The sequence below is a fragment of the Babylonia areolata genome, chromosome 21 (assembly GCF_041734735.1).
Source record: "Babylonia areolata isolate BAREFJ2019XMU chromosome 21, ASM4173473v1, whole genome shotgun sequence".
NCBI classification, from domain to species: Eukaryota; Metazoa; Mollusca; class Gastropoda; order Neogastropoda; family Buccinidae; genus Babylonia; species Babylonia areolata.
In genome coordinates this window covers 20,944,682-20,958,786 of record NC_134896.1, presented here as the reverse complement: position 1 = coordinate 20,958,786, position 14,105 = coordinate 20,944,682, and the positions used below count along the sequence as shown (strand labels likewise).

The 14,105-nt window shown below is 40.4% G+C and overlaps 1 protein-coding gene across 3 annotated transcripts in view; it reads left to right on the top strand.

Annotated features, from left to right (window-relative positions):
* Positions 1 to 14,105, top strand: part of LOC143296161 (poly [ADP-ribose] polymerase tankyrase-like) — a 73,996-nt gene that overhangs the window by 50,229 nt on the left and 9,662 nt on the right. For all 3 annotated transcript variants that reach the window (XM_076607970.1, XM_076607969.1, XM_076607968.1), the window contains 14 exons: positions 96 to 254; positions 1,151 to 1,271; positions 1,719 to 1,827; positions 2,194 to 2,461; positions 3,002 to 3,512; positions 5,375 to 5,622; positions 6,192 to 6,382; positions 7,184 to 7,289; positions 7,623 to 7,792; positions 8,294 to 8,432; positions 9,012 to 9,133; positions 9,863 to 9,944; positions 11,330 to 11,507; positions 12,222 to 12,329. In XM_076607970.1, the coding sequence (XP_076464085.1) occupies positions 96 to 254; positions 1,151 to 1,271; positions 1,719 to 1,827; positions 2,194 to 2,461; positions 3,002 to 3,512; positions 5,375 to 5,622; positions 6,192 to 6,382; positions 7,184 to 7,289; positions 7,623 to 7,792; positions 8,294 to 8,432; positions 9,012 to 9,133; positions 9,863 to 9,944; positions 11,330 to 11,507; positions 12,222 to 12,329 (2,512 nt within the window). The remainder of the gene's footprint in view (positions 1 to 95; positions 255 to 1,150; positions 1,272 to 1,718; positions 1,828 to 2,193; positions 2,462 to 3,001; positions 3,513 to 5,374; positions 5,623 to 6,191; positions 6,383 to 7,183; positions 7,290 to 7,622; positions 7,793 to 8,293; positions 8,433 to 9,011; positions 9,134 to 9,862; positions 9,945 to 11,329; positions 11,508 to 12,221; positions 12,330 to 14,105) is intronic.

Sequence of the window (14,105 nt, the reverse complement as noted above, 5' to 3'; positions counted from 1 at the left end):
ATGCTGAGAAAAGACATACTGAGCCAGCCTTCAGAAAAACAAAACTGCAGAAAGTGTTGAGAGATAAAAAGAGGACCTAATGTGTGTGGTTACAGGCTGCCCTCAATGTGAACAAGTTCAACGTGGTGCTGAGACTGCTGAAGCGTGTGCCTGATCAGCGGTGCCTGCAGGGCGTCAACAAAGACAACCAGACCTTGCTGCATGTCCTGGCCCTCAAGACCAAGGCCGGCGCTCATGAAGAACACCAGCTTCAGGTGAACACCTTGTCTTTTTTCTGCATATCTAGAAATAAATGGGGAAAATGAACTCCAAACTGGAGAATAGTGTTCCACCTGCAGGCTCGATTTCAGATGAGTGACTACTGTTGGGTTCTGGTGAGTTGAAAATGTGTGATTAGCTGCCCTTGTGACTTCTCATCACTACAAGTTAAGTATCATCAGCCTTTCAGCAGTGAATGTTTATTGTGGGCTGGGAGACACCTTTTGTGTTGTGTGTCAGTGAGCAGTTGATCAATCACATGAGTGCATTTACTCCAAACATGTCAACAATGGCTTGCCAAGGGAGTACTTCATTCACTGACAAAGTAGGTGATGATGGCACTGTTTTGATGCTATTGAAGTTGTTAAAATGTTAGACAGAACTTTCTAAAATTGTAGAGATGGATAATGAAGATAACATGCCCCCCCCCCCCCAAAAAAAAAAGAAAAAAGAAATAAAAATATATGATAGGCTGGGCGATATAGACAGCAACTCAGCATCCTATGTGGTTGGGGGCTGGTCAGTATGTCAAAGTAGTTCAAGAGATGATTTGGTGTGTTGTTTTTGGTACAAGTCAGGATGAATATTTATGATTGATGATCAGTTTGGCATGGTACAGTATATGTCACCAAACTGGGACTGTAATACAAACTCCTCGTATAGTTGATGAACAAGGACCTCAAATAATCTGTCTGGGAAAGAAGGAAAACTGGCCATCCTGAACGAGTTTATAGATAAACCCAATGGGCAAAAACAGCAGAATTTTCATACGTGTATATGAGCAGAAAGTTTTGGTGCTTGCCATACAATGGACACCTTGTGATTGAGACAGATGTGTGAAGTGTTGGCTAGTAATCATTTTATACAACATATGATGATGTGTGTTGGCCAGGTGGCAGAAGAGCTGCTGAAGAAAGACATCCCTGTAGACACTGTGGACAGCCAGGGCTGTACTGCTGTTCAGTACTGTGCCATCCTCCACCAGCCTGTCGCTCTGGCCAGACTTCTCATCGGTGAGTACTTACACACTTTGCACAACTTATTTCACATTTCTTTGGTATCTTGCTGTTGATCTGTATTTCTGTGGTATGTAGCCAGTAGGGCTACCCTATCTATATTCATCTTCCCAAAGATGAGACAGATAGAAAAGGCTGAACATCTCACAGTACCTCCAGTACACAGCATTATCAACCACCTGAAGCCTGTGTGCGTCTAAGAAGGCTGAGAAAGATGACAGTGTCCACTGACTGAGATCCCAAGTGGAAAAATGGATTGAGTACAGACAGCAGACAGATTATGTGAAGGTTTAGAAGAATAATGGTAATTTTAAGCTTTTATAGTACTGGTTGTGTGCGTATGTGCGTGCATGTATGTGTTTTAATTCTACTGTGTACTTTGAAATATTGTGAAAAAAGAAAATGTATGCATTTTTTGTTATGCTTATACTTGTATTTTTTCAGAGAAGAGTAAGAATTTTGATGCCAAAGCAAAGGACAAGATGGGGCGTGACTTGGTGTCGGCTGTCATGTGGGATTATGAATGGGTGTCAAATGTCCCGAGTAAAGCAATGTGAGTACTCTTCTTGAATCATGTTGAGTGTGAATTTGAAAGGGGGGTGGGGGTTAATAAAAATGTTACGTTCAGTACTGTTTGTTGCAACTTTGTATTGTTTTTTGTTATCCCATAGTAGTTGCATAATTTTCAGTGTATCTATGACTGACTTGAGTGAATACAAAGTACTTGGAATGTTTGCAGAATATTTCCTCTGGTTTGATTCTATCGACCTGATTTTATCCTGAAATCAGTGGGTCATCTCTGTGTATCTGTTCACCTCTGCTTCATGCCTGTCACCATCATCCACATTTTAGTTACACTGTCTCTCCCGAAATCTACAGTACTGTGACAACATCACAAGTGTATGTCTTTGTGTGGCAGGTCCTGGCTTGACCTGCTGATCGAGAAAGGTCTGTCATTGGACACGCTGTTTGACCGTCCCCTTCCTGATGTGCTGCTGTTTGGAGCCCGCCTAGATTCCCCCGGTCCTGACTACTTCACTACCAGGGGGCCTGAGAGTGTCTCCCCACTCATCCTGGCCATCCGTCACTACAACATTGGACTTGCTCGCTACCTGCTCAAAAAGGGTGCCAGCGTCAACTTCAAGGACAGCATGGGCTACACACCGCTCATTCATGCTGTCAAGATGGTGGGTTCTGTGAAACGTTTTTACAAAGCATTATAAAATAAGCAGTAGAGAAATTATTCTTCAGATAGACATGTGACATGTGCTCAGTTGTTTCCGTGAAGGTTGCACTCCACTTATTCATGCTGTGAAAATGGGGAGTTTTTGCTCTGTATCAAAGTAGAAGAACATGTTGGATTTGTTGGGTTTTTTTTGGTTTTTTGAATGGAGTAAATCTATATCTGTGTTTCAGTGAAAGCTGTTGAAAATGTGCAAGATGGAGTCAACAGGCATTGTTGTGTTTCGGGGCTGCTTGGATGATTTCTTCATTTTAGCTTGTTTGGTGTTGCTTACATGTGATCATGTTATCTGGACATTCTTGTTGTTTATTTAGGTATGTGTTTCTGTCCTGGAATGAGAAAAATACTACATAATGATTATTGTGTATTTTGTCTTTTTGTCAAATTTGCGCATATTTTACATATGGGGGCTTGTGTTTCATGCCGTGAAATGGTGCCATTGTGTTTGGCTGGGCTGTAAGCAGCATGATGTTTTGGGTTTCAGAATGACATAACAATGGTGAAGCTACTCCTTGACTTCGACTACATTCATGACAAAGAAGAGAAAGCATCCCAGATTGTGGGAGCCACGGACAAGCCGGTGCTGGTGAAGAAGTTCTCTCGTAACATCTTCCTCATCAAGACGGACAAGCGGGCGGAGGAGATGGAGAAAGACCCCTCCGTGGATGAAGATGCCGGGCAGGAGGACAGTGAGGACAACGTGGAAGCTGGTATTGAGGACATTGAAGAGGAGGAAGACAAAGAAGAGGAGGACATCGAGGAAGAGGAGGATGTACCGGAGGACTTGGAGGACGAAGACTTGGGGATGAATGGGGATATGGAGGAGGCCCATGAGGAAGAGGAGGAGGATGAGGAAGGGGACGACAGTGATCATGACACAGACATTGTTGAGGAGGAGGAGGAACCGGAGCCAGCTGAGCCAGTGGAGGAAGGTCCGCCACGACTGCGGTCTAAGCAGAAGTCCTTGGTCAAAGTCTCCAAGGAACCAACTTACTGTGAGTACAGTTTGTCTCTTAATTTCTAAAGGTCACGTGGTCCATGAATAAAACACTTTTGTCATGTGTGTTTCATCCTGTTTTTTGGTGCTGTAATTGTTATGAACAATGGGATGTACAGTGACTGCCCGTTAGTAGTGTTCTTTGCCATTTTGACTTGTGTTGTTTTTGACTTTCTTGTGTAAACAAAGTGAGTATGTTACAACCAGTGTTCGGTTGTCTGTGTGTGTGTGTATCTGTGTCTCTGTGTCCATGTTGAACTTTAACATCACCATTTTCTCTGGAAATACTTTGTCTGCCAATACCAAACATGGCTTAAATATAGCAGGGAAAAAATCTTCACAGTCATACCAATAATAGGTTGTACGTCTCCTGAATAAAATCGTATTTCCAAACCATTTACCACTTCCCATTTTCTGGAACATTGGCTATGGTTGGTAAGAAGATGGCATGACATCGTTGTACCTGTTCACAAAATTTTACAAGAAAAAAAATACAAATTCTGGACAGAACACATAAGTGACACTTCGTGGCGTCTGACCCACTTTCTTCTCAGTCACAAAGCAGACAACAACAGAATTAGACGAAGGGGCCCTATCATGGCTATATAGCATTCTGAATTTAATGTGTTTGAAACTCACTGTGCTTTCCTGGATTCGTAAACAGGTCATCAGTGTGTGCAAATTTTGAACAAAAAACATTGATACTTTCATCATCTTACTGTATGACATCATAAGAATGGAGGAAGTTTTTGTCTATTGTCCCCAACTAACTCGTTATGTTACTGATCAGTTTGGAAGTTTTCAGTTCATAATTTCTAACATTTTTTGGTGATTTTATTTCTTACCCATACAAACTGGTCATCTGGGGGAAGTCAGGGGAGCTACCTGGCATTACTAAATGAGTTAAGATTAAAATTATATAAATAAAAGATGTTTCAAATAGATGATTTCATAGAAATTAATCTTTTAAAATCAGACCTGATAAAAATATAAAACAACTACATAACAGGTAAGAAGTGCATCACATAAAAACCTATACATGATCTAAGTTAAAAAGTTGTGATCAAAGTTGAAGATGTATGAAATAGCAGCAAAGTCATGGTTATGGAAGAGAATTATACAAAAAATTAACATATAACACAGTTAAACAAGATATAAGAGAATTAATCTTCGTACTGTGTTGTATTTTACATGTCTGAGGAACTAATTATATGTCTGGTCTTGCTTTCTGATTTAAAGATGTTATTGTTTTAAAGTGTTTACAGCCCTGATACAGCCTCTGCTTGTGACTTGGCTATGCACCAGTGAGACTTTTAAAAGTGTATTTATTGAGTTACAGCATGAAAGAGGCATCAAAGCATGTGAACTGAACCATATGTATTACACAACATCTGTTTATAAAAATTAGCCCCTTCTGTACCCCAGGATGGAAATTTCTGTCCCTTCCAGAGTATGAAACAGTGTCCAATGATGGAAATTTCCATCCATGTCATTGCAGGATTTTTCCACTTTTAAAATCATTGAATTCAAGTGAAATCATTATAATTGGATAGTGAGCTCATTTTCCTTACAGAAAAGTACAGGTTACACATACTTTTCTTTTAGTAGTATGCAAGCCCCCCCACCCCTTCCCCTTATTCTTTTTCTTTCTTTTTTTTTACCATCCCTGTAGTTGTCTCTGAACATGAAATAGACTTGGTGTTGAAAGGATTTGTAGAGAAAAAAGAATTGGGGAGCGGGTCGGGGGGTGGTATGGTCACTAGAGGCAAAGGGAAAGTGTGTGGATGCCTAACAGCTGATTAGGCCTTAACTCACTGCGAAATCAGTGTATGTCAGTACCCACATTTTTTTCTCTTTCAGTCGTCAAGCCACACGTGTCCGTCACCAGCAACATTCGTCTGAACGACACGGACCCTCAGGGAATGACGGCATTCCATCACACTGTGTTCTCTCTGGACTTTGGGTCATTTGACAATGGTGAAGTGATCAAGGTGCTGGTGGCAGCAGGCGGCATCCCCAACAAACCGGACATGAAAGGGGAGATGCCCAAAGACCTGGCCCTCATGGCAGGGGCCACCAGAATCTACTCTGCACTCATGCTGACAAATGTGAGTCCAGTACTGGGGAAGAGGCAGGTTTAAGGGAAACAGTTGCGCAAGCTAAAAAAAAAAAATAAAATAAAATATTGCGTTTGTAAAAGGCAGATTTAAAGAAAACAGTTAAAAGTGAGTCATAAGAAGAAAAAGGTTAAAATGTGCACTGCCTTCAGTTTTGGTCCACACCTCCTTTCTCCCTCAGCATGGCAGGGACAAAAGTTGATTCTGCTGTTCGTGAGTTTGATAGTAGTATAGACTTTCATTTCATGCTGTAAATCACAGTCTTTTTTGTCTGCTAGTCTGATTTTTTGTTTTATTTTGTTTGTGCATGCTTCTCACAACAGTTTACCAACACTTTGAAGCTTGTGATGGTCCTAAATGATACAGAAATCAACCTTCTTGTTATTTTCCTCACTTTTCACATTGTCAAGGGGTATAAGTTTTGGTACTGTCTGTGTTTGCTTTAAACAATTGATGGTCCCTGATGTTTTTGCTCTATAGAATTGATGGTCCCTGATGGAAAAAGGTGAGGTAGCTATTAGGTTGTGACTGACGCTTAGCATGTACAGATGTTTCTGCAGGAGATCACAGAGAAGCTGACCCTGACAGAATTCACAGTGACTGACGGGTTGTTGGCGGATGGGTCCAAGGTAGACTATGCCAGTGATGCTGAGGCAGTGTTATCGGACCTGGATAAGGATAAAGATGCATCAGGGGAGACCGTACCCGCCAGGCCCAAAGTGGACTCCAACTGTGAAATGAGGACAACAGGGTACTATCTTTATCTCTGAGTACTCACTCTCTGTCTCATTCTCTGTTGTCTTGCACATATATTCTTATGTCTGGCTCTCTCTCTTCAGAAGTTAATTTGTATTGCAATTGAATTAGATGTTGCCTTGTTTCATAACCCAGTAGGCATGAGAAACTGTATTTTTCAGGTTTTTGACCAATACTACTTTCCTGAATCTGGACTACCATAATTATGTAATTGTTATGGCTTTTTTTTCTCTCTCTCTCTTGTTTTTTCTTCTTCTTCGTCGTCTTATTGTTTGACATTTCGAGAAAATTTTGCAAAATTTGTGCCACTGGACATTCTCGGAATGTGCAAATCATCTAGAACATGTACAGATGCAAATGTATGTGCTGCTACATAAGGCAGAGCTTCAGAGTTCTTGAATTACTTGGCTTATATTCATGATGATGACCTAAGCTACAATTTTGGAAAAGTGTTATCAAATGTAACACCATAAGACTCCCTTCTTCAGCCACACTGTGTTTGATACTGATCTCCACATTTTCAAGCTCTTGCTTTCTTTCATTTTCTCCAACATACCAGGTATTTGCAACCCAGTAGATCAGTTCATTGTTAATGTGCACTTTGTTTAGCAATGTATATGTCATATAGAGATGAAATAGTTCAAGTTTGTGGAGGCAAGGAGACAGTGCCAGACTTTTTCTTTACTAAATGCAAAATTATGTATATTTGTAATCTGTCCATCTCCCCATAATACATTTGTGTAGTATGTGTGTATCTGATCATACTTTATTTATAATTACAATCTGTTCATTACAGGGAAGTCTATCAAGATGAGACGAAGAATATTACATATGACGTGACGTTAACGAAGGTAGACGTTGGCTCTGGTCCTTGGGGGATGTACAATTTTTACAAACTGCAGGTAAGGAATTCTATAAAGGAAGAACAGGAAGTGCTGGATTCTCTTGATTTCCTTTCCTTGTGTATGAAAGTTGAGATGTTTAATTCACTCTGGTATATTTAAAGCTCACCATAACCATGGAGCTTAAGGTCGAAAGTGGATTGCTGAGTTCACAAAATGCGGTAACTTTTGGAAGATGTTAATTTTCTGTTGTGTTTGCTAGTCTTAAATCCTTTAAGTAATTTGAATTCTGCTACAATTTCGAGATGTTCACTTCTCATATATGTTTATTTGTATTTATTGATATGCTTTTGATATATACATTTAAAAAAAAAAAAAAAGATTTTGACACAGGTTGTGCGACAGAAAGCCAAGGACATGTACGTGTTGTTCACTCGCTGGGGGCGAATCGGCGACCGTGGTCAATGGCAGCATACACCTTTCCCCACCGCCGAGGATGCCATCAAGGAATTCTGCAAAGTCTTCAGGCAGAAAACTGGCAACGACTACAACCACTTAGACAGGTATGACTCCAGGCTGATACGCATCTGTGAAAGAAGAAGAAAGCTGGGAGTGAAAGATCTGGTTATCACCAAATAGGTGATAAATTGATTATGATAACCAATAAGAAGCTGGTTTTGCCTAGCTCACGTTTGTTAAACAGCCACGATGTGTTTTGTCGCTACATCTCCTCCCATTTTTTGCACCTCTGTATTTCCAGGTGAGTGTACTGCAAGATAAAATTTCTTTATGAATGCACAACTAAAACCCAAATGTGATGTTAGAGAAAGGTACCAGGTGGTTCATTTTCATTCCTCTCTGAATCATATTGTTCACATTCTTTTTCTCCAGAAGTATGAGAATGTCAGTTACTGATTTCATTTCACAGCATTACTAAAGTCAGGAGTACTGCAGAGGTTGCATTTGAGGTTAAGTGTTTCAGAAGAAAACGGGGGATAATGTTATGGCTTCACTTCACTACCTTTTAAAAATAAAAAAAAAAATAAAAATTCCTCTCTTTCCAGGTTTGTAGAACACAAGAAGAAGTATCGCCTGATGCCCACGCTGGATGAACCAAAGAAGGGCAAAGAAGTGAAGTTTGATTTCCAGTCCCCAGTGACTTCCAAGCTGAACCCTGCAGTCCTCGACCTTCTTCAAGAACTGGTGGGTAAACAAAATCCTGTTGCACATTTTGTAGAGAATTCAACACTGTGCAACAGATTTCTGCTTGGCTGAAACCCTGTCAGGCAGACTGGAAGTTTGGGTCAGAAGTCTTGGCACTTTTTGTAGGATAGGATGTCCTGTGATTTTTTGTTGTTGTTTGTTTTTGTGATGGACACTTGTGACTGGTATTCAAGAGAACTGAACATTCTTTCACTGGTAATGTGCTGCAATGTGATGATTTTGAAATGAATTAGATCAGAACTAGTGGAAAGGAATCAGTCTCTGATAATGGAATCATTCAGCTTTGTGAGTGCAAATTTACAGTTTCTCCAGGCCTGAAAACATGAGCCCAGTCAGAATTTTGTAATAAAGTATGTTGATATCCACTTGGATATACAGTTTTGATATAAATTTTCAACCATGAATCTTTTTTCTTGGGGGGTGGAATTGATCATATTCAATCACTTTTTACTATTTTATTACTTTTATTTCTAATCTATGTTCATATTAGGACTGAAGTTGTGATGGGAGCTGTAGATATACACATAGGTTAGTGAATATCTTTGTGTGTGTGCACAGACGAGTGTGACCATGCTCCAATCAGCAGCCAAGTCCAAGGGTCTGGATGAAGACTTCATGCCCTTTGGACGCATTATGCAGTGCTCCCTGGACAAAGCCAAAGACATCTTGCTAGAGCTGGAGTGAGTGTAGTAGTCATTGACCAGTGCATCCTTAAAGGCTTGAAGCTTGCATGCATGTGTCTCACCAAAAGTAACAGTACTTGTTTGTAGTTTAATGTTTTGTCTTTCTGTCTCTTTCTGTCACTTAATTTCCAAGAACAGAACCCTGCCTTGTCTTGTTTTTCTCTTCTTTTTTTTGTTTTTACTTTCTCTTTGCCATATGTTGCTTGTGCCTCCTCCCCTCTTTCTCTCCCCAACCCCTTCCCAGTCTGTTGCCTTGTTTTACTCTTAAAACGAAATACAAGAAGTGTGTAATTGTAAAATCTGTTGTTTTTATCTGAATTCTGTTCTAATGATAAAAGCAGCAGTTAAGAATATAGCCCATATAAATTTTCCTGCATTGGTGATAGTTTGGATTAAAGGAGCGGAGCGTGTTCTTGAGTTTTGAGGAAAGAATATGCATGAGTGATAGTTTGAATTAAAGGACCGGAGCGTGTTCTTGAGTTTTGAGGAAAGAATATGCATGAGTAGGTTATGGGTATTTGGAAGATTGAAAGACCAGCTTTTTCTTCTTTCTCTCTTTCTATCTCCTCCCCCCTCCCCACCTATCTCTCTTACTCAGTCTCCACACAACTTACATTTTAACAGGTTTTACTGCTGAGCGCTCTGGAGTATGTATATGATGCAGTATTTATGCCCTTTAGCACATTTGTGACTGTGTGTTATATTTGTGATATGGATTTGTGACAGGAAACTGATAGCCACAGTGAATCTGCAGCAGAAGAATCTGACCATTACGCCCATGGAAGAATACCAGGCCAACTGTGAAAAGGTATTGTTTTGACAGTCATATTTTTCCCATCTCAGGTTTTAGACCAAAACAACTTTCATCTTTTGGTTTTGGATGTTTTTGTCTCTCCACATTTTGTGGTGTGTAGTTTGCCTGACAAAGTCCATGTGAATGTCTAACCAGTGCTCATTGTTGCTTCTGGCTGCCTCACTGTGGGAAGATCTGCTCAGCGTGTTTGCAAAGAATAGAAGAGAAAAATGATTTGATGTTCCCCAGAGTATGTTTCATTTCAGTGTAACTTTGTTTTTGTTTTTTCCTTGACACTGGTGTGACTTAAAAACAGGTGACTAAATATACTAAAACTGAAGAGGATGACCTTGATAAAGATAATAACTCAAGACCAGATGCATTGAGTGTAGTAATATTAGGGTTGATTTTTTTTTTTTTTTTTTTTTTTAATTGATTTTCATTGTGTTAAATGGCCCATTGGAGTCAGCTTGGCTAGAAGCAGCCAGATTTTATTTTTATTTCTTTTTGTATTTGAATTTTTGAAAAATAGGACCTCGGTTTCTGTTGATGAGGCAGCCAGGTTCTGTGTTCTGAAAATAAATAACACAGGACCAGGCTCTGAAACATGTGCTATGAAAACAGAAATAACATGAGACTACAGGCTCTGAAACATGAGCTATGAAAACAAATAACATGGGACTACAGGCTCTGAAACCTGAGCTATGAAAACAGAAATAACATGGATTCCAGGCTCTGAAACCTGAGCTATGAAAACAGAAGTAACATTGGACTACAGGCTCTGAAACTTGTGCTGTGAAAACAGAAATAACATGGGACTACAGGCTTTGAAACCTGTTGTGCAATTAGATTGAGACTGTGAACTTGGCATCAGCGTTTCTTCTTCTTCTACATGTATGGGTAGCAACTCCAATGCTCACTTGATGTATGAGTGGGCTTTGACATAGATTACAGGATCTTAGGTGTGATTATTTGATTGTCAGCATGCATTTACACATGTAGGCTGATCAGGTACTAGAAAGTCTGCAAATACATTGACCTTGGATATCAAAAAAATCTCTGCCTGTAACACACCAGGTGCTCAAACTGGGGATTGAATTCAAGAAACTGAGGTGGAATCCACCGCTGTAATCATTTGCTTTCCATAACTGTCAGTCAGTGTTACAGCCTGTACCCCACATTTTTCAGATCACTATCGTAACTGTTGGTCAACGTTTCAGCCTGTACCCCACATTTTTCAGATCACTATCGAAACTGTTGGTCATCGTTTCAGCCTGTACCCCACATTTTTCAGATCGCTATCGTAACTGTTGGTCAACGTTTCAGCCTGTACCCCACATTTTTCAGATCACTATCGAAACTGTTGGTCATCGTTTCAGCCTGTACCCCACATTTTTCAGATTGCTTCACTGACCAACGAGTTCTACCACCTGGTGCCGGTGGGTGGGTATGAGTACGAGGCCATCCGCCCCATCCGGGACAAGAAGGTTCTGAAGGAACACTTCCGCCTGGTGGCTGACCTCATGGACATGGAGGTCGCCTGCAAGATCCTGCTGGGATCGCAGCACAAACCGGCTGGTAATGTTGCCCTGTTTCACCTTCTTTGGTTTGCTTGTTTAGCACTTACCTCTCCCTGTCATATATATATATATATATATATATGGGGTGTTTTTTTTTGGGGGGGGGGGTTGTTTGTTTTTTGTTGATGTAAATTCTACAGTTATGTGTCACCACACATCTAAATTCACTCTCTCACCTGCACACATACTTGACACACCTCTTCCATAACCCTCTGTTAGTAGAGTGTCTACACAGTGGTGAGCTTACACACCTCTTGTGTCACCTGTTGATCAAAGATTGTGTGTACAACTATTGCCATCTTCTGATATTAGTGTGACTAGTCATTTTGAGCTTACACACCTCATATATCACCTTGTGTCTACACACTGTTTGAGCTTACACACCTCTTGTGCCACCTGTTCATCGCAGAGTGTCTATCCAATGTTTGACCTTACAGACACCTCATATATTGCATTTTGATAGCAGAGCGTGCATACAGTGTTTGAGCTTACACTTCTTAAGTCACCTGTTGATAGTAGAGTGTCTACACAGTGTTGGAGCTTACACATACCTCTTACATCACCTGTTGAGAGCAGAATGTGTATACGGAGTCTGCACTAGTGGGTCATGGTAAGTATGTTACTTAAACATGATTTTAGGAAGAAAATTTCCTGTCGATAGCAGAGTGTCTACGCAATGTTTGTGTTTGACAGTAATGTTGCTATGTGACAGAGATGAACCCTTACGACTACATCTACCGCAGCATGGGCTGCAAGATCCAGCCTCTGAGTGAGAATGAGCCAGAGACCCAGTACATCCTCACCTACATCAATGCTTCAGGTAAGGACACTACACACACACACACACACACACACACACACACACACACACACACAGCACCACTTTTTTCCCCATGCAAAAAGAGATCTGATTCCCTACTGTGGAAAATGATAGGGGGAGGGTTGTGGGTGATCATTGGACTCCAGGAAAGAGGCTCGATGCTGTACATCACCACTGATATTATACAAAGAAGAAGGCACATGGTAGGACACATCCTTGGTTGTCTTCAGTTTTATGTCTTTACACTTTAAGTGATAAAAGATGGGAAAGAAGAAGAAAAGAGGACGGGGGTGGCTGTCAGGGGTGATGATAGGGAGAGACAATGCTGGGAGGAAAGAGAAAAAAAAAAAGAAATGCCAGTATCAAACAGCTATAACAAATATATTTATGTCCTGTTGGACTGCTCAGTAAACCTTCTGCAATAACAAGTAACATACTGAAATTGTTGAAAACACATTCACAAAATTTTTCAGAGCAGTTCACACATCCTTAGAAAACCACCAGATGCACTTCTAAGAGGAGCCTTTTGCTGGAAACCAAGTGGAAAAAAAAGATCCAGGGAGACATGGTGTAGAATATTTGAAAAAGAATAAAGGATAACAGGTCTTTTGTGAAGGTGCTGCGAAAAAATTGGGGGGTGGGGGGGGTATGTTGGGATAGGTCTAGGTTATACAGACAGAAGTTGGAGGATTTATTCATAATTTCAGATGTCAACTTGTGGCAAGTGTAAGTTAAAGATAATAGTGTTACTCCTTGTACCCAAGAATCGTGTGCAACTTTCAAGGTTCTGAATGTACTATTTTGTTGCTTTCTGTTTACAGTGTCTTAATTTGTGATGTGATGTAATCTTTCATTCACAGATCAGTTCATTTCAGTTACTCAAGGAGGTGTCACTGTTTTCAGACAAATCCATATACGCTACACCACATCTGCTAAGCAGATGCCTGACCAGCAGCATAACCCAACGCATTTAGTCAGGCTTTCAGTTGAACTCTGTGGACAAGGTTGGCAGCCTGTGGATGTTTTCTTCTCACAGATGCTGTGTGAATAATGTAGAGAACATTACAGTCATTCATATGACAAGAGAACACAGCGGTGAATAGGAATATTAAGCATGTGAGGGAGCATTTCCACATTATACACATTTCCAAATTGCCATTTTGTTGATCCCCTACTTCCTGTTTCAGTTTCAGTTTTAAGACATGCACTTGGATTTTAAATAGCCACTGAATTCGAGCTGCAAAGCTTTCAGTATAACAGAAATCTGTCCTTCAAAACCATGATTAAATGAAACCTGTGTGCACATACTTTAGTCTTGATAAATGCTTGTAATGTATTGTATTACTCTCTTCTTTTTTTTTTTCTTTTTTTTTTTTTTCTTTTTTTTTTTTTGTCACAACAGATTGCTCTGTGTGAAGTTGGTGCTGCTCTCCCCAGGGAGAGTGCGTCGCTACACTGAGAGTGCCACCCCCTTTTTTTTTTTCTTCTTTTCTGCCAGCAGTTTTTTTATTTGTTTTTCCTATCGAAGTGGATTTTTTTTTACAGAATTTTTCCAGAGACAACCCATTTGTTGCTGTGGGTTCTTTTATGTGCACTAAGTGCATGCTGCACACAGGACCTCAGTTTATCATCACATCTGAATGACTGGCGTCTAGACTACCACTAGATCCAAGATCTAATGGAAGGGGAGAAAATACTGGTGACTGTGCCATGATTCAAACCAGTGTGCTCAGATTCTCTCGCTTCCTAGGCAGACGTGTTACCTCTAGGCCATCA